Source organism: Chelmon rostratus, chromosome 22 (genome assembly GCF_017976325.1).
Source record: "Chelmon rostratus isolate fCheRos1 chromosome 22, fCheRos1.pri, whole genome shotgun sequence".
In the NCBI taxonomy this organism is placed as follows: domain Eukaryota; kingdom Metazoa; phylum Chordata; class Actinopteri; order Chaetodontiformes; family Chaetodontidae; genus Chelmon; species Chelmon rostratus.
In genome coordinates, this window is record NC_055679.1 from 5,383,210 (window position 1) to 5,402,276 (window position 19,067).

At 43.0% G+C, this 19,067-nt stretch overlaps 2 protein-coding genes across 2 annotated transcripts in view; one reads left to right on the forward strand and one right to left on the reverse strand.

Moving 5' to 3' along the window:
* The first annotated feature begins 670 nt into the window (after positions 1-670).
* On the forward strand, positions 671-10,185 carry elk3 (ETS transcription factor ELK3). The gene is made up of 5 exons (XM_041964302.1): positions 671-1,214; positions 4,393-4,628; positions 4,770-5,495; positions 6,853-6,975; positions 8,349-10,185. Exons 2-5 carry the CDS (start codon positions 4,422-4,424, stop codon positions 8,442-8,444), a joined length of 1,152 nt encoding a protein of 383 aa, XP_041820236.1. The 5' UTR covers positions 671-1,214; positions 4,393-4,421; the 3' UTR covers positions 8,445-10,185.
* Positions 10,186-10,266: 81 nt separating this feature from the next.
* cdk17 (cyclin-dependent kinase 17) overlaps positions 10,267-19,067 on the reverse strand; it is a 38,606-nt gene continuing 29,805 nt past the window's right edge. Inside the window, exons 6-17 of the mRNA XM_041964301.1 lie at positions 18,300-18,356; positions 18,087-18,201; positions 17,767-17,861; positions 17,481-17,543; positions 16,975-17,098; positions 16,682-16,802; positions 15,819-15,916; positions 15,586-15,691; positions 15,306-15,348; positions 14,477-14,567; positions 14,297-14,374; positions 10,267-13,928 (exon numbers count right to left, since the gene is read on the reverse strand). Coding sequence (XP_041820235.1) covers positions 13,888-13,928; positions 14,297-14,374; positions 14,477-14,567; positions 15,306-15,348; positions 15,586-15,691; positions 15,819-15,916; positions 16,682-16,802; positions 16,975-17,098; positions 17,481-17,543; positions 17,767-17,861; positions 18,087-18,201; positions 18,300-18,356 — 1,032 coding nt within the window. The 3' untranslated portion in view covers positions 10,267-13,887. The remainder of the gene's footprint in view (positions 13,929-14,296; positions 14,375-14,476; positions 14,568-15,305; positions 15,349-15,585; positions 15,692-15,818; positions 15,917-16,681; positions 16,803-16,974; positions 17,099-17,480; positions 17,544-17,766; positions 17,862-18,086; positions 18,202-18,299; positions 18,357-19,067) is intronic.

Here is a 19,067-nt window from a genome sequence, read left to right on the forward strand (position 1 = left end):
TTGCTGCAGGATTGATTTAAAGAAACAATGTTTTCCTGTCAACCGCAAGATATCAAGGACACTGAATATATTGACATGGCCTTTAAGTCCACATTGAGATGCACAAGTAAACAAGAATGAGTCCATAGTGCAGAGTCATTTGAAACAGATCTGTCTGATTTATGTCAAGCATATAGTCCATCTCAAACAGTGCAGACACTTCTGGGTTTTTCAGTTGTCAGAGCGTCTTTATCAACAGCATGAACAGACCTGATTGAAGTCTAGGCTAAATGTTGCCTGGTAACCTGGCCATATTCACACCGCTGTTTGGTTCATCATCTCAAACACAGACATCTTTGAAAGTCGCTCGCCTTGTGAACTGTCTGTAGTACTGGGTCCCTCCACTGAAACCAGAATATTTACACCTGCATGAGCTAATATTAACTGGAGCATGATATTTCTCCTGAAAGATGTACAGGCTGCAAATTCAGAGAGGGGAAAACTAATAAACTAATAAATATTTAAAGATAGCACAAGGCAATGTATATATATGCATGTGTGTGTGTGTGTGTGTGCGTGGGCGCGCGCGCGCCTATGTGTGTGTAAGAACAGGAACCCCTCCCGGTGAACAGGAAGAAGATGACGTCAGCTGTCAGTTGGCTCAGTGCTGTGTGTTGTCGGAAAGTCGGAATTACAATTTTTGTGTGTGTGTGTGTGTGTGCATGTGTGTGTGTGGGTGTGTGTGCGTGTGTGTCAGGGAGAGAGAGAGACAGAGAGGAGTGGAGAAAGAAAATGAGCGCGTCTGCCTGTAGGCCATTTCCGTGCATGACTTAAGGTGTGTGTGCAGGTCTGAAAAAGTGTGTGCGTATTGCGCGTACCTCGGGCCTGTGTGTGTGTGTGTGTGTGTCTGCGCGTGTGAGAGAGTGGTTTAAAGAAGGAGGTGTTTTTATGGGAAATAGAGATTCTGCGCGAGTGTGTGTGCACGTGTGTGTGTGTGTGTGTGTGTGTTTACACAGACGGGAATACTGCGCCAAAGGAAGTGCGCCGGTTCTCCGTCTGCGCGTCCCGACTTCCTGCTCTGAGGCAGGAGAGAGAAAAGCTGCGGATCCGCTTTCAGAAAGCAGCAGCAGCAGCAGCAGCAGCATGGAGCCCAACACACACACTCCGCTTTAAGACACAAACACACACATCACGCAGGGCAGACGGACAGAGGAGCAGCGGCCGTCCACAGCAGGGTAGGTGTGAGTTTAAGTTTCCTTCTACTAACAACTTTCTAGACGCATTAGTACATAACAGAGACACGGAATCGGTCTCATATTAACAGTTGTTGAATCTGCAGAAACCTGATCAGGTTCAGATATCCAACGTTAGCTTGAAAACTACACTGAAGCCGCGCGTAAAGTGTTAAACCTGTGCGTAAAAAGCGTTAATGCTGTGCGTAAAAGGTGGTAAAGCCGTATGCGTTCTCCGCCTTGGCACAGGCCCATGCGTAAAGTTGCCCCAATTTTGTTTGGCTAAGTTTGGAAAAAAAAACAATAAAAAAGAGGTTAGTTTATCGGTCACAGCGGAAAAGTAGCCGTGGCTCCTTTAAAAATGTAGTAGAAGACTTTCTGGTTTGTCTGGACCTCGCAGACTAATTGCCATGCGCTTCCGGATTGAAGCTGGCAGCAGACAACATCTTGAAAATGAGTCACTGGTGCAAAACAAAGAACCAGTTGAGTTCCAGCTGAAGCCCCCTCCCTCTCCACACACACACACACACACTTCCAAAAATAAGAAATAACTAACCCAGAGAAAATGGATGTAGAATCATGTGCGGCTTTTTGGTTTGGTTTGTTTCTGTTTGACTGAAGATCTTGAGAGTCCAAAGTACACGGTAGTGTGTATCTAATAGATTCCTATTTGAGGAAGGAGAATGTTCAGATATGGGTCATTTATAGCTTGTCAACTTACACTAATGATGAGAGAGTTCACGACTGTCAGACTCTAAGCTGCATCTCTGAGGGCTGGACTGCTTTTATTGTGAAATTCCATTAATGAACATTTCCTCCTGCTTTGTTGCTCTCCAGTCCAGACTTGTTAAAAGTGAAAAGTCAGAGGGTGAACATAGATCAAACAGAGTCTGACATCAAGACATAGATGCATTCTCCATATGTTGTCATGGATCCGCAAATCTGTGTGTGTGTGTGTGTGTGCATGTGCTGAGATGTTGCTCTTAAAGAGACAAATTCTGCATTCCACTAAGAGCGAGCAATCTTTAAAATATCTTTATACAAATAAAGAAGCATAAGGTGTGTGTGTGTGTGTTCCTGGTGGTTCCCAACAGGACGTCCTACCTCCCGGAGAGGGGAGGCCTTTCTCCGGGAAGACGCCCCTGAAGCAGAATGACAGGAAGTCCTCGTTTAGACAGCGAGACAGCACTGCAGTTCTTCCATCACTTAACACACACACACACACACCCATGCATGAAAGGGGAAGCGAGGGGATATGCGTTTGTGTGTGTTCATGGTGATGGGTCATTGTTTGCACCACATACACTTTCCCCTTTCTGCTGCATGGTCTCTTTTTAAAGACAGAGGAGAAAAGACAGATGCACACTGTTTATTTCTATTGAATTAGTGGCTGATTTTTCTGGTATTGCTGAACCACATGTTATTATGAAAGTTGGTCGAGTAACCATCAGTTCTGGTGGCAATGTTTGAGGTCCTTGGCTCTAATGTCTCTCCACTATTGAGGCAGATGTGGTTGTGGTTGATTTCTGGTGCCACTGCAAAGTCACTACTGTCATGTCGTCATGATTGCAAATTAAATTTGGTTATGGTGAGTTATTTGTTGTTTTTCTTTCGGCAGTGAGTAGTTTTGTATTTCCTGCCAATAAGGCGCCTTGTAAATTCATTTGAGACAGAGAGAGGAAAAGCAAAGGAGACGCAGCCAGGCAGACGCTCACAGACAGTCAGTGGTTTCCAGGTAAACACATCGGTTAGACCTGTGCTTGTCTTGGCAGAAGGTCACTGACCACATCCTGCTTTATCACCATGGAAACATCCAAAAGCCAACCAATGTCTGTCCCTCTCTCTCGCTCTCTCTCTGTCTCTCTCTCTCACACACACACACAAACGCACACACACAACAGAAAGAGTATATAGAAATGTAAAGGTAAAACAACAAGAAACACAGTGGATTACATATCAATTTTAAAAGTGTAATTAGGACTTCTTCTTTGTTAGCAGGCAAATTTTTTCCATTCAAAACACGGCTCCACATATCCCATGTCCTGAAGGCACTCAATTTTGTAAGTGAAGGTGAGTTCAAGCATATTCAACTTCACTAAATCCCTTATCTTAATATGATTTGAACCATAGTATGCATGCAGATGCTACGTGGAAGATGTAGCCAGAATTTTAGTTTAAAACATTCAGAACGTGAAGAAGTAACATTCCTGGTGGTACGTCCAAAGATGCCTGTGTTGTTCTGCAGAGACATCTACCGAAGCTAGCATGCTAACAAGCTAGCTCCAGCCCGTCCTGTCTCATGATACCACATTGTACCTGAAGAGGAGACTGTCTCATAGTATAACCTTCAGTCGTTTCAGCTGGGAGATGTATGCAAACTTTTTTACTCTAATAAATAAACATACACACAAAAAAAAACCCAGAGTAGAAGAAGAAAGAAGAACCTGAGTTTGTTATGTTTTCTTTTTCTTTTTAATTTGTCGCTCATCTGTACATAAAACCTGCTCTTTTCAAGATAAGGAGGTGAAGTTAGGGCACATGGACAAATTCAACCCTGATCATTGATGGCAGCTTCACTCACTCTTGTGTTTACTACTGTCGCCATCCTGCTTTGGAAGGCAGCCAAAGTCTGAGACCATGATGCAAAAGATCATGAATTTATGTGTGTGAGATATAGATGAATTTAGTGGTCAGAAACTCATAGCACAGTGGACAAGAGTATTTGGTGGTGTTTACATGTTGGTGTTGTCTGTTTGTGGGTTCGGTGTTTAGGACAGGAAATTCCCTGTCTTGTTGGGGGGGGGGGCATGGTCAGCACTGTTATGCTTGTGGTTTTTAGTGGACTTTACATCAGCGGAAATATTGTGGTTTGCATTTGTGTTGACGTTGACATTTCCTGCTCCTCCCTGCCCACCTACCCTCCTTCCTTTCTTCCTTCCTTCTTTTTTATGTCCTCTCTGGTGTCTGATTCCATAACCAGTCAAAGAATATGCAAAATAATTTCAATTTAAGTTGAATGTTTCAGGCCATAGAATGACTCATCTAGTTATTATCATTACTTTCACTTTGCACTTCCTTGATCTTCTGAGCTGCATGTTCATCTTTAATCTGCAACAATTTCCACAACGAGTGCAAATCAATACATGCTCGTAGAACTGATTTCATTAAGTCTCCTCCGCAGACCACGCGTGTGATCGGTGTCATCCCGTCATGGAGAGTTCCATCACGCTCTGGCAGTTCCTGTTGCAGCTGCTGCTAGACCAAAGCCACAAACATCTAATCTGCTGGACGTCCAACGACGGCGAGTTCAAGCTGCTTAAGTCAGAGGAAGTGGCCAAGCTCTGGGGGCTGCGCAAGAACAAAACCAACATGAACTACGACAAGCTGAGCAGAGCGCTGCGCTATTACTATGACAAAGTATGCACCATATACGTTTCAAAAGCATTGAAATACACTGTGATACTGTCAAAGTGTTTGTCATTAGGGCCATGAGACCCACTTGAAATCAACACACCAAAATAAAAGGGTTTAAAGGAAGAACTTTTGTTTCCTCTGTAGAACATCATCAAGAAGGTGATCGGCCAGAAGTTTGTCTACAAGTTCGTGTCGTTCCCTGAGATTCTGAAGATGGACCCTGCGATGGTGGAGTCAGGCCGTAGCAGTGAGGAAAGTGGGGGCGCGACATCAGAGCCTGAAGCTGAGGACGAGGATGGGGGTGGGAGAAACCAGTACCTCCACTCCGGCTTGTACTCCTCCTTCACCATCAGCTCCCTGCAACACTCCTTAGAAGCTCACCATCCCATCAAGATGGAGCCCAGATCCAGTCGCCATGACGACAGCTCCTCTGTCATCCGATTCATAACCAATCGTGGCCACTCCTCCGTACCATCCACCCCACCCCCGTCCTCGACGGAGCCCTCCCATTCTTCCAGGCTGTCTCCTCAGCAGGCCCGCCCTTCCTCCTGCTCCTCCTCCCCGCCACAAAGCCCCACCCACACAGCATGGAGGGGGCGGGGCCAGAGCCCAGAGACTGGTGAGTCGGAGCAGGGCACTCAACCTCTAAACCTGTCATCCGGTCAGAGGGAGAGAGTAAGGTCACATAGCACGACAACGCCAGAGAGGAGGGGATTGGTCAATAGCGCACCTTTGAAAAGCAGAAAACCCAAAGGCTTGGAACTCTCTGCCTCCTCCCTCCTCCTGACAGGAAGTGACCTCGTCTCCATTGCTCTCAACAGCCCAGCGCTGCCTTCAGGGTCCATGACCCCTGCCTTCTTCACCGCACAGGTACAACATGACACATAGCACATGCATTAACACACACACAGTCCTTCCGTATGTACAGGTGGTGTCAGGTGAGGAAAGAGTCAGGCAAAAGAGAAGAAAAAGTTGGTGCATGTGTTTTGGGGGATGGATAAAGTTAAACTTGTAGACAGGGAGGAGATGGAAAGAGGTGAGCGGAAAGACGAGAGAATACGAGAGAGGGAGGAGGTTCATAAGTGAAGCCATATGTTCCTGAAGCTCCTGATTCACTGGCAAGAACTCACTGACTGAACCAGGACATTCGGACTAGCAGACGTGTTTATCCAGACTGAGCAATGATAGGCTGCTAAGTGTACAGCACATAATTGACGGAAAATAAAAGCGTATGCTAAACCACTCGCTCGTCACTGAATATTTTATATGATAAAGTATTTGTAAGGAACACCTGAGCGGTTGGTTAAGCATCCACAGCCCATCCACCACAGGAATCAGGAATTGAGAAACTTTTTATGAACTCTCCTCAGGACAGATTTTACTTCCTACATTATAAAACAGTCCCTGCAGTCAACCCTACAGTGGTTGCTGGTCTTTGGTGGCCTAAAATGGTATCCCGCTTGTCAAGCTGTGAGTTCGATCTGGCTGGTAAATCAGCAAAAACCATGAAAACATCCAAAACTGTTTTGGATCAGCAAAAGTAAGTGAGTGGTTAAACAAAGGAAAGATAATTATAGCTAAAGCACAGCCCTGTATCTTATTACAGCAAGAGTCTGACATGGTTTCCTGCCATGAAAAACAGATTCTAACATTTTTTACCTCATTTTATGCCCTTATTAGAAAGTCGATCGTAGGCAGATGACAGGAAATGAGGGGAGAAAGAGACATGCAGCAAAGGTCATGGTCAGCACCTTAAACCCTTAGGCCACCCAGGCGCCTTGTTAAAGATTTCCTTAGGCAGTATTAGGCTTATGCATTATGTAGAGCATAGTTAAGAAAAATTGTAGGTAAACACAAACACACTTAAGAAACTGTATTTTTTAGTTCCTCTGATAGAACAGAGTCTTCTGTTCCCATGCCAAAGCCAGAATGAAAACCAAGCCGGCCTTAGTTCAATACAAAGAGACAGAATGAAATACATTTTGCGAATCTGTGTGAGTGGAGCTTCCTGACCTGCATGGAGTCAGTCTGCCAAGTCAGTCTGTCTGGTAGACGTGAGTTCACTAGAGGGCAGACTTGGCTTTGAGCTCTGGGTGAGACTGAATGATATGACAACTTCACCACAGACTATGCAGAGCTCTGAGGACTTATTGCCAGAATAAATACCATCATCTCCATCCTTGTGTATTTATCCTCTGACATTTCATTTTGGGTTTTGTCAATGTAGACTCCGTCTGGTCTGCTGCTCACTCCCAGTCCTCTGCTCTCCAATATCCATTTCTGGTCCAGCCTGAGTCCTGTGGGACCCCTCAGTCCTGCCCAACTGCAGAGCCATGCCTCCCTCTTTCAGGTAACATTCGGGTTGTTGATGATAGAACGTTCTAAAATGTTTTCACCTTGGTGGTTCTCCACAGTATGGGAATGCAGGAAATCCCAGACACATACAACGTATTCATACACACACAAATAATACTGGGAGAAAATGTCAGTTCCAACTTTGTCTCAGTAATGCTGGAAAACATTTTTTAATGGATAATTATGTAAAATGTCCTGTAAAATAAGCCCTAAAGGTTTCAGTTCTGACAGTCCTGTGTAAAAAGGACAAACAGAGCTTTATTTTCCATACCTGCCTGTCAGAGAAAACACCGGCTAACTCTGTTAGCGATAGATACAAAATCTCTGTCTGCCTATAAATCTGTATTTACGGCAAATCCGCCCCCCCCATAGCTGCAGGATCTTTAATTTCACACCGCAGATTTACCTCGAAGGTTGTTTTCATCCAGTTGTGTGTGTTGGTGTATGTGTGATTCACAGTGTGCCAGGGTTTCAAAATAAGCTACAGATGTTTCCGGTCTGGTGCGGACAAGAAGAGGGGGCAACTTCCTGTTGGCTAGGGGGAAAAGGAGAGGGCTGGTTGGTCAGGAGCCCCTCCCACTCATGTCAACTCCCTGAAACACACAGACACACTCAACCCCAAAATAAACTAAAGTTAAGCATCTAATGATCATTTGAGTCCCTACAACGTGGGTTCGTCCCCATAACGCAGGTGTGAGTGTGAGTCCCCACAGTGTACTATAAGCAAAAGTTAACTCCTCTGTGGCTACAACAGAGCTGTAGAAAACAGAGAAGTCATGTGATGTCAGCTCATAAATTTTAATCTTTTTGCACAAAAAATTTTGTGAAAGCACAGACGTTGACATTACTGTTGACATTACTGATGCAACATCATGAGTGTAGTAGTGGTGGGGCTGCTATATATAGATTTTCTATTAATGATCAAGAAATGAATATACTCCATTTCAAACAACCCCATAGTTTTAATCAGTGTGAACTCACAGTGACTAAAGTCGTTTAACCATATCAAGTCTCTTTAAAGCCCCTATGTGTCAGATTTGAACATTTCTGACTTACGGTAGCTCCTAGTAGCGGTATCAGTGAGCCCCGGTGTTCCAGTTGTGTATTTTTTTCCACAAAGATGCTGCACTCATATAACTAATTCTCCGCACAGGGATTTGAATAGTATTACTCTTAAGCTTCTTCTTAAAATCCTCTTCATTTTTATTATTTATTCAGTTTAGTCAGCTTCATTGCCTCTGCAGCTTTTGTCTGTTTTCAAATAGCAAATCAAGCTGAAATATTCCAGGTTTCTCTAATGAAGCAGTGTGTCATGGGGTTAAATATGAGTTCTGGTTTCCTCCTCTAACTCTAATTGTCCCGCTGCAGTTCCCCACAGTGCTGAACAGACCCATCCCTGTGCCTTTAACCAGCATGGAGGCCCCCTCTCCTCTGCTGCTGTCCTCCAGCTCCAACAAGTCCTGATGCCATCCCGAGCTCCAAGAGTGAACTGGGCCAAACCAGGCCGAGCTAGGCCAGATCAGCAGCGAGCCAATCAGCCTTAAACTCTGATGATGAACCGCACAGGAGTTGGATTTCCTCTGAGTTACATTTCTGATCTGAAACCTGTTCCTTTGCGCTTATTGTATGAAGAAACAGGAGCTTCACTCTGAAGCTTTGCTCTCTGAGAAGAGTTTTTGCATTAGATATTCCTTTGCGTGTTCTTTACATTTGTGTTCGGGGTTCTCCTCTTTCCAGGATGTTAAAGCCTCTCAATTTCTATTCATGCAAAGAAATTGACTGGAGGTTGGTTTCTCATCTCATTTTAAATCTCATCTCATTCCACTTGGTTTAAACATCAGTGATACAGACTGGCTGTGATTTCATTAAACAGTGGAGATCTGGGGAAGTCCTTTTCAGGATCATTATGAGACACCAAGACCTCACTGAGCCAGAAGGTTTTACAAGTATAATCTACAGTTTAAGACACTTCACTTCATAGACTCAAGTACAGCTCCTTTAAATGAATAATTGATCATCTTGCAACTGTACAATTAAAGAAAATGTGCTTATTTGTTTTCTTAACAAGAATTAGCAATAGATGAGAAGGTTGATATGCACACTCAATATGAAGCCGGGGGACAGCTAGTTTATCTTAGCATAAAGACTGGAAACAGATTAACAACCTGCTGTCCAAATGTGACAAAATCCTAACTAACTAAAAGCATCTGAAAACACGTCATCCATATGAAAACCAAAGTGTAAAAACTAGTTTGTAGTTTGTAGGTTGCCCAGCAAGTTTGTGGTGACAAGACACCACAAGAAGTTACTGCTTTTGGCCAAAAAGTAGCTAGTTAGGGCATAAGCTTTGAAAAACCATAATGTGCCATTTAAAAACATTTTTTATACGTAATAAAAAAAAAGCTGGTGACATTCATTAGTGAATTAGATTTAGGCTTTGCTACCTTTGGACAGAGCCATTCTGTTTCCGGTCTTTATGCTAAGCTAACCAGCTGCTGGCTGTAGCTACATATTTAACTGACAAAAATGAGATCTTACTCTCTGCAACTCTCTGTTCCTGATCACAAAAAGCTTGGTGACAAATGCTACAGGCTACACATGTTAGTAATGTTAAGACTTCCTTTAAACAGGCCAAATCTTCAAATGTAGACAATTTTGGGGGAGACCAATGGCTGTGTGTCATTTGTCAACGTTCAACCCAATCTGTGTCATTTGGGGATGTGAAACATGCAATGAGTGACGCATGGCAAGTGTTTCAGGATCTTTTTTTTTTTTTTTTACACTTCACATCCATTTGTCCAGATCTAGATTGAGCGGAAAGTGTAGCCACGAGATGAATCCCTCACTGACTCCTAGCAGAGCGCCTGCTAGCCAGCGTGCAAAACGCTGTAGAAATCTTCATCTTGTCCTCTGTATTGCTTTGACTTGACGCTGTGAACTTAAAAAAAATTCTGTACAGTTTAATGCTTTTTTTGTACCAGCTGTGCCTTCAATATTTTAACATGTGTGTAAATGTATTAAGTTTTAAACCAGGTTTTAATAGACATTCCAGGTCAAAATTGCACAAAAGATTTTTTTTTTTGTAAAATTCTTCCTGGTTATTTTTATAGAGAAATGAATGGAAATGTATTCTCAGTGATTTGCTTGTGTTTTGCTGTTGTTGAAAGAATTGTTACTGTTTTTTGGAATAAAATTAATAACTTTTCTGAAGTTTATAACTATAATAACGTAGGTTGTGAATACACACCCTTTCACGACTCAAAGAATGAATCACAGACTGTTTATGAAACAGATTAAATTTACTTTCCATGGTTATGAGAAATAAATAGTTCCAGTAAAAAGAGTCACACACCAACTGTTGACCGGCAGCTCAGTGTTTCAGAGAGGTCGAATTCACAACACAGCAGGCCTTCCATGCATCAGGCACACACACACGCACGCACATACACACGCACGTTCAGACATGTTCACATAAAGTCAGGTCATTCATACATTTGAAAAAGTTTTACAATTTTACAATGACAAATATTTAGCCATTGTAGAAATCCACTTTCATGCATGTCGCTGCTGTTCATGTACAAAAAAAGCTGCGATTAGCAGAAACACTGTTTGCAGTCACTAGCGAAATAATCCTGCATTCTCATGGCTGAAATGTGTACAAAACGAAAAAGACAGCCACCCTCCTTGTTAGCAAAATGCATTCCCTTGCTGACCCGTCATCCTCCTCTCCTAGAAGCAGAGAGAGTGCAGGGCCAGAGGGGTTGTTTAGTTGAATGTGTTGGTCTAGCCTGCCTGACTCATTGATCCTTTATCTGACTGATGTTTTATGCTGGTTATGACCCTGACCATGCCCCTGGAGTATCATTCGTCTAACTGTGCTCTGTAGTGATGAACCTTTGTGCTGTCCGTGGTGCTGAAGTAGCAGACTTGTAATTGTGCCTTTTTTCCTCAGTCCTGCCCTTCTGTCATTTTCCTGCCATTTCTCACATTTCTGTAAAATTCCTATGCTCATTCAGTAGCTTCTATGCTCTTGGAAATACAATACAGATATGGTTATTAAAACAGGGTTAGGGTTAATATTAAATCTATCAGGATTAAAAATGAACAAATCGCCTACTGCATATAATTACTTTTTGACATAATTGTATTTGGAATGTAAACCGTTGACAGCATCTTCCATCTGTACTTGTTCTGTTCTAAATTTGTGTTGCGCTAATTAATCAAATTATGAGCTTGTTGATCGAGCGTTTGAAAACAATTGAATCCATGTTGAAAGAAAAGAAATGATGAGAAATACAGTATCTTTACAGGACTATTACACTCTTTGCTGCAAACTGCGTTTAAGTTAATGCTTATTACATTAATTCTCTTAGCCATGAATGACTGTCAAGCACTAGTAGTGCTTTTAACACTTTTCTAGCATGTTCCACCCAATCTGCATGTTGAAACAGAGAACTCTAGTGTTGCTCAAATCCTTTAAATCTCAATAAATGTGACATTTTCATGTTGATGTTGAGCAAATGAGCTGCAGCAACAGGAAAATCTCCCTCAGATCTTCTCACACTTTTACATGTTGAAGCTGTGATATTCAGTGCATCCCTGGTGTTTATTGGTGCAGAAGCTTATATATGCACTGCACTCACTTCTATTTTTGCTACTGTGAGCGCAGAAATTGCTCTCTGCCTTTTCCATGATGGATTTGTCCCAGTGTGGCTCTTGCATTCTGATTCTGAAATACTGAAAGTCTGTACCTAAAACATTATGTTTACCACAAGTCATGACATTTTGGGTTATAGACTTGTTTACTTATTTACTGAACGTTAGATGACGAGATCAATACCACTCTCTGCTACAATAAACATGTAGAGGGGGGCAGCAGCTGCTTAGCAGATCTTAGCTTAGCATAAAAAAATAGAAACAGCTCGCCTGGTTCTTTCTAAAGGCAACAACATTTTCCTACCAGCACCTCTGTTTGCAAGACTCTAAGAAGTTACTATACACAGCCAAGACAAGACTTTGTTTGAACTGAACAAACCAGATATAATAGTTACCTCAGAGCCAGGCTAGCTGTTTCTTCTGTTTATTTCTTTGTGCTAAGCTAAGCTAAGCTAAGATGCTCCTGGTGCTAGCGTCATTACTGCACAGACACAAGTGTGGCATCCATATTCTCATCTAACGCTTGCATGCAGGCAAACAAGCAAAATGTTCCTTAAAAGCCATGAAACACTTTTTTGCAACATAGCTGTTGGAAATATCTGGAGAAGAAGTGACTACACCTTCGTTGGTCCACAGGAATAAGACAAATACTCACTGCTACTAAACAAAGCCAGGACTGCAAAGCACACCAGCAGACATTATAGTGTAAGTGTCTGAGTGAATTTCGGGAGATCTTCCATTTGCTTCAGTAAACATGCAGTCAAAAGTGAGATTTCTCTAATGGCTTCATCTGTAGAATCACTGCAAGTTGCAAACAACACAGCGGGCAGTTAAATCTAACATTTCAATTTGAAATCTTTTTTTTTCTCGTGTACAAATGCCGGAGAGAGCAGTGGTCCGACGCCAAGTGGAAATCAACCATTTCGCTTTTGATGAATGCGCCGCCCCACCCCCCCCTCCGAAAAAACATGCCACATTGACGCTGTTGTTTCACACGGAGAGGTCAAAGGTCACAGACACAGAGAACATATCTTAATACTGCTGGGTAAACTCGGCCGCGTCGAGGCCCGGGTCCCTGATTCCAAGAAGAAAAAAAAAAACACACTGAAGTGCAAGTTAAAAACAAAGAGTTACTGCAGTGAGATATCCGAATGCACACAGAGCGACAAAGTGTAGCTTGCATTAAAAAAAAAAACAGAAAAAAAACACTGAAGTCCTGGCAGGTTTGCGAGGGGTTTTAGGGAAGGCTTGCTGGCTTCCTGTGGGACGTCACATGACTTCCTGTTCAGCTCCAGTATTCCTCCTCTTTAATCCGTGCTTTTCGCCATCTCCTGAACGGTTTGCCTCCCCCTCCGCCTCAGTTTTGGTCCCGTTGCTGAGCCGGAATGGCCAAAAGAACAAAAGAACCGAAAGTTGGTTTCATGTTCTCCCAGTTTGATTGGACTCTGTGTGTGCTTCTTTAACCCACAGACCAAAACTGTCACCGCAATCCACTCCCAGTCCTGCTTTCTGACCCTCAGTGTAACCCCCCCCAGAGGGAAGCAGGACCTCTAGAAGCAGATTCAACTGAAATGTTTAAAAAAAAACAACGAGGAATCCAGAGGAACCGTTTTTCCCCAACTAAGACCATATAACCGTCCCAGTCTCTCTAAACCCGGAAATGTTGTAGAGTTCAGTCATGGAAGCTCTAAGAAAAACAAAACATGAACTCCAAATATATATAGATACTGTGTACATATTTAGAAAAGAAAATCTGAAGAAACTGAAGCGTTCGGTCTCCAAGCACAACAACAGGAACAACAACTTGGATCACAGCGTCGACATCAACATCAGTGGAAATCCAACTCAAACGAAGCCGGAGAATCGTAGTCAGAAGAAAAAACAATGGTAACCTTACTGACTGCTCAGCTGTGCATGGCGTCTCGAGTTCACATCATGTACACACAAACACATGCACCCGCGCACACACACAGACACACACACGTGGTGTGTTAAATACAGACAGTAGTAGTTTAGCAGCAAAAAATTCAACCTCACCCCGCCCCCCAATAAATAAACACAGTCTCCAAATAGATTCAACCCAGAGTCACTCGCTCAGTGGGGTGTGTGCGCGTGGTTATGTGTGTGTGTGTGTGTGTGTGCAGGTACAGGGGAGGTGGGGGGGTTCACTCCAATGGGAGATGGGCTCATGCGAGAGGTTGGTGGGAAGGGATAAGGAGGTTGGGCGTCTGAAAATCCTCATCATCAGAGATTAGAAGAGCATGCTCTGCCTCCTGTTGATCTTGCCATTACCTGGAAGAAAAAGACACTCTGAAAACACAATACCCGGAATGCCTTTGCTTTACATTAAACTACGCAGCCTCAATAGATCAACAGATCCTACTCAACCAGTGAAAGTCTGGGTCTCTCGCCCCCTGTTTTTTCAGTTTTGACCATCCTTCTATAATCTGTGTCCTGTGAATCCCCCAAATTTATGGAAGTGTAATACTTGAAAACTGCAGGATCATAATCAAATAAGACTCGCTGCCTTTGTCAGCCTCATTTAACCTGCTTTCTGATCATCGCCACATGATCATATCATGGAAGAAACATTTATTTCTTTGTCTCATGATCTGACAAGGTTAAACACTGAAATCATGTGCGATGTGATCCGCACCCACCTGACTCTGGGTATGAGGAGTTCCTGTAGCCTGGGTCTCTCTGCAGCTGCACTTCCTTTAATGTGAATATTGATACACCTATAACACAGAGGCCAGCTTCAGTCTACAGCAAAGAGCAGGAAAGAAGAAAGGCCACTACAGACCAAACGCAGCTTTATTCAATGGTGTGTGTGCGCTCACTCTCGGGCAGTGTGTGAACTCGCATCCCGAGCTGCCTGAAGTAGGAATGTTTCATAGCGTCTTCAGCTGAAATCCTCTTCTTGGATTCGTACTGCGGAGACAGAAGCAGGAAATATAAAGCATCCTGTGATCTCAGCAGACGATGCCGTGGCTGCTGTGTCTGCAATCAGTGATTCAGTCAGATAAACTGTGATGAACTAAAAAAAACCATTAGAAACAGGAACCCAGTGTATGTTCATTGGAAACACAGTGTTAGGGAAAACACAGAGTGCTATGCCCCCTGCTGTCTACACCTGGTACTGAAGTGATTTCCAAAATCTAATGTGAGCAGTGGTTGTAAAGGACTAAAGCTTTCTATTAATGATAGTTCTAACATTAAACACATAGACTTACACACTGAAACATGTCTTTCAGATACTAATTGATATCTTATTATAGTAGGAGACAGCTACACTGGCAAACTTTCATTTCAACAGGTCTTTAATATTATTTTTTTTGAACGGATAAAAAAGAAATGTTTTAAGGGCTGCAGCAACAGTTGTTAAGAAAATAAAAGTCCATTCAGACAGCCATCCCTCAACTAAACTTTATGACTTGAGCACATGTACTCAGGACCTAAATTCTAATTCAGTTAATAAGGCTTTTATTTGTTTTTTACGTAGCTGACAGTGTGATTACAATTTGACAAAGTTTGATTATCAAGCATTGAATCTTGCTCGTGCTCCAAAGATAAGAAAATGAAATAGGGTAAGGGGGGGGGGTATCAGGTGTGAAATGCAGAGGAGCAAATTGCATTCTGAGTGTTTTTATGATGGAAGTAAACACTCACTTTGAGGAAAGAGAGCAGTAGCTCGATGCCTTCACCGTCCAGCCTGGAGGAGACAAAAGGAAGAGCTACAGTTTACTGTCTGTCTGCAGCACGGCCTGATGGGAAAGAGGGAGCTCATGGGAGGAAGGAAGTGGATGGCTGTCTGTGAAATGTTCCCCAGGACTTCCTGTCCATGGCACACACACACACACACACACACACACACACACACACACACACACACACACACACACACACACACACACACACACACACACACACACACACACACACACAGTACCTGGGAGCGTGGTTGATTAGCGGCTGTGGTTTGTATTTGGGGAAGTTGTAGGATTTGAACTCTTCGATGGAGGAGATTCCCGGCCAGTTCTCCTCTGTGGGTGTGCCTGAAGTCACAGAATCACACACTCTTAGATATCCTGTTTTTTGTCTCAGTTCAGGTAAACAGGTAATGACATGAGTGATGAGATATTTGTGCTGCTGTGCTGATGTGGCCTGGCAGCAGTCACTCACCCAGTAACCTGAAAATGAGGTGGAGCTCGTCCTCCACGGTGGAGCCGGGGAACAGCGGCCGACCTGCAGCCATCTCGTAGAATATGCAACCAACACCCCTGCGGACACACACACAACCACAGAACAGCAGTTTCATTCAAGGGCTGCAACTAGTGATCATTTTCATTATCAATTCTTTTGTACTTATCTTAATTAATGAGGCTTTGGGGATGTAAACAGTAAGTACCTTTATAATGTTGCTATGGAGTCCGTCAGCTGTGGGCTACAACTGGATTTTGGTATGATTAAAAGTATGTCGAATTAACTTTTAGCAGTTCTTGTTTATATTATCTATAAATTTAGAGACAACTATCACAGGAGCATCTTTTCTTCAGTGATTTCTGAGCAGATTCATTTATGTTGACTTGTAATAAACATCTGAGATACTGACATCCTTGGAAACTGAATCTAAAAACAGGTGCGCCATGTCTGCGTGTTCAGATTTGACTGAGTTATGACTCGGAGAAGGAGCATAAATTTTGATGCGAGTGCAGTCGGTTACCTGAGCTGCCCCCGTGAGCTGCTGCTGACCATGTTGAAAAACTACAAAAATGGCCGCCGCTTTAAGAATGCACACATGCCCCTGTCCCTTTCACACCACAGCTCTCCCTCCGTGCTCCCCCCGGCCACACAGTTTGAAAACCGCTATCAGTCAATCAAACAGTTAACTGGTGAATTGCTTCAGCTGTGTCTCATATCAAATCACACAGCATTATTAGGTGCAACAGAAGAAGCATCAGCAAAAAAATAAAATTCATATATACAAGTTTTTTATTTTTACTTGATGAGTGATTCAAATGACGACATGAATGCAAGGCTCGTACCACATGTCGATCTGTGTCGAATACTCAGAGGATCCCAGGAGGACATCAGGAGGCCGGTACCACAGGGTCACAACCTCGTTGGAGTAAGTTTTAGTGGGGACAGACTTGGCCCTCGCCAGACCTGCCAGCCCACCAGAGACACAAACAAACATGAGGATTCTTTATATCTGTAAAAGCACGACTAGAAAACATTTTCAAACCCAAATTTGCTTCAAGGACAGCAGGAATACTCGCGCTCCTCCAGTCTCCACTGGCCTAAAAACAGTATCAGCTCCTGCCGTGGTTCCTCTTACCGAAATCAGCCAGTTTTAGTTCTCCTCTGTCGTTGATAAGGAGGTTCTGGGGCTTGAGGTCCCTGTGGAGAACTTTCCTCTTATGACAATATGACAGCCCTCGCAAAATCTGGAACAGGAAGACCTGCAAAGATATGTGTAAAAACTTGGTGTTACTAATATGTCCTATCACAAAGGGTTTTTTTTTATCCTTTACAAGTCTAATTTGTCTAATTTTGCATTCATGGTGGCTGAACTCCCTCAGATGGGATGTAAATGCAAACAGAAATGTGCACAAAAGACTTTAATCCCGCAACTATTTGGTCAATGGGCCATTTACTGGTGCAACTTTTTTTTTTAAATGTGGTCCTGTCAAAACACTATGCAGCCCCATCTCCATTAAATACACAGACACAGAAGGAAATAAAAGCTCACAGGCTTGAGAAGGGAGAGAACAAAAATAACACGACAAAGTAAAGACAGCAGAATAAAAAGTGCAATGATCAGTAAAAGTAAGACATTCTCACCTTCACATTGTGCATGCTCATTATGTTTCCACAGTCATCCATGTACTGCTTCAGGTCCTTATCCTGCAGGGAGAGATTAGAAGAGCAGATATACTCACATGCATTTCACCTTGCAATTTTTGCAGATGTTGTCCTCATAAAGCAGTAATTGTCCATGTTAATGAGTCTGTTTTACACTGTAGCCACTCCAGCACTTTTCTTTATATTAAATGTACAAGAGTTGTGTCTGTGAGGCTCTCTGCAAAGGGCATCATGCATTGAGAACATGGGAAACAGTGAGTCTCACCAGGTACTCGAAGACGAGCGTGAGGCTCTTGTCAGTGTGGACGATGTCGTGTAGTGTTACGATGTTTGCGTGTTTGAGGTCCTTCAGTAACGACACTACAGAGACAACGACAGACAGACGTTTACACAAAGAGAAACACTTTTTAATGACAAGTCCTGATGGCTCCAATGAAAAAATGTCCATCAATATGTCCATTTAATAGCCACATGTTATTATGATGATTTTGGTTGAATTCCTGTCTGTGATTAAAGTCAAGCACCAACATGACAAAAGTTTTATTTCCAAAATGCTTCATGTAGCACTGAAGTGCAGGAGAAGACCTTCTCTGATCGCGGTGCATGGTGCTCCCTCCTCATGCTCCAGTCGGATCTCCTTCAGCGCCACCAGGTTGTCCGTCAGCTTACTGCGTCCTTTAAATACTGTGGCGTAGGTTCCCTGAATGCAACGCACAACGCTCGCTCAATATTACTGAATTAACGTGAGATGTGAAACATATTTTCTTCACTTATAGGGGGATCTCATTACTTCCTTACCTCTCCCAGTTTGTCCAGCTTAATGTACGTCTCCAACTTCCCAAAACCAATCTCGGACTGAGGAGCAGACAGAGGACAAAGTCAGAATCAAGCACAGATTAATTTATAGGGCCGCCAATAACATGAGGTTAAAGCCCCACTCTGGATTCTCCAATTTGCTCAATCTGTGGTTTCACTGTCCTTGCAACACCTGTGCAAAGCTCATTTCAACAGACTTCAAAAGTAATTTTTCATTCATGGACTAAAGTTTCCTCAAACCTTTAGATACCCCTTCATATATACAAAACATAATGCAGGTGTTCTGGTCTGTTACTGCCGGTGCAGAAATCGGTTTCTGCCTCTTTTGTGATGGATTTTCTTTGTGTATTTGTGGTTGAAGTGCAAAAAGGCTGCTCCAGGCTCCCTCGCTTTTTGCTTCAGAAGACCTGACAACAAATCCTGAAGCGTACGCTCGATGTCTTAAATCAGAGGTTTTCAAACAGTGGGGCACTTAAGCTGCTTTAAAACCATCTGTGCACCATTCCTGCAACTTGCTTAAAAAAAACAAAAGTACTCGTTCTTGGAGTGATAACTCAGCCAAATCTGAACACAGAGACATGATACACAAAAACGTCTAGATTTAGGGTGACTTTTCTTGGGTTTCATTATCTCCTTCATGGATAAAAAAAAGAAGAAGAAGATGCTCCTTACAGCACTTGACTGAGAATCATTAAGTGTTTACATTTCCTTCAGTATATAAGTAATACAGTAATAGTTGTCTGTACATCC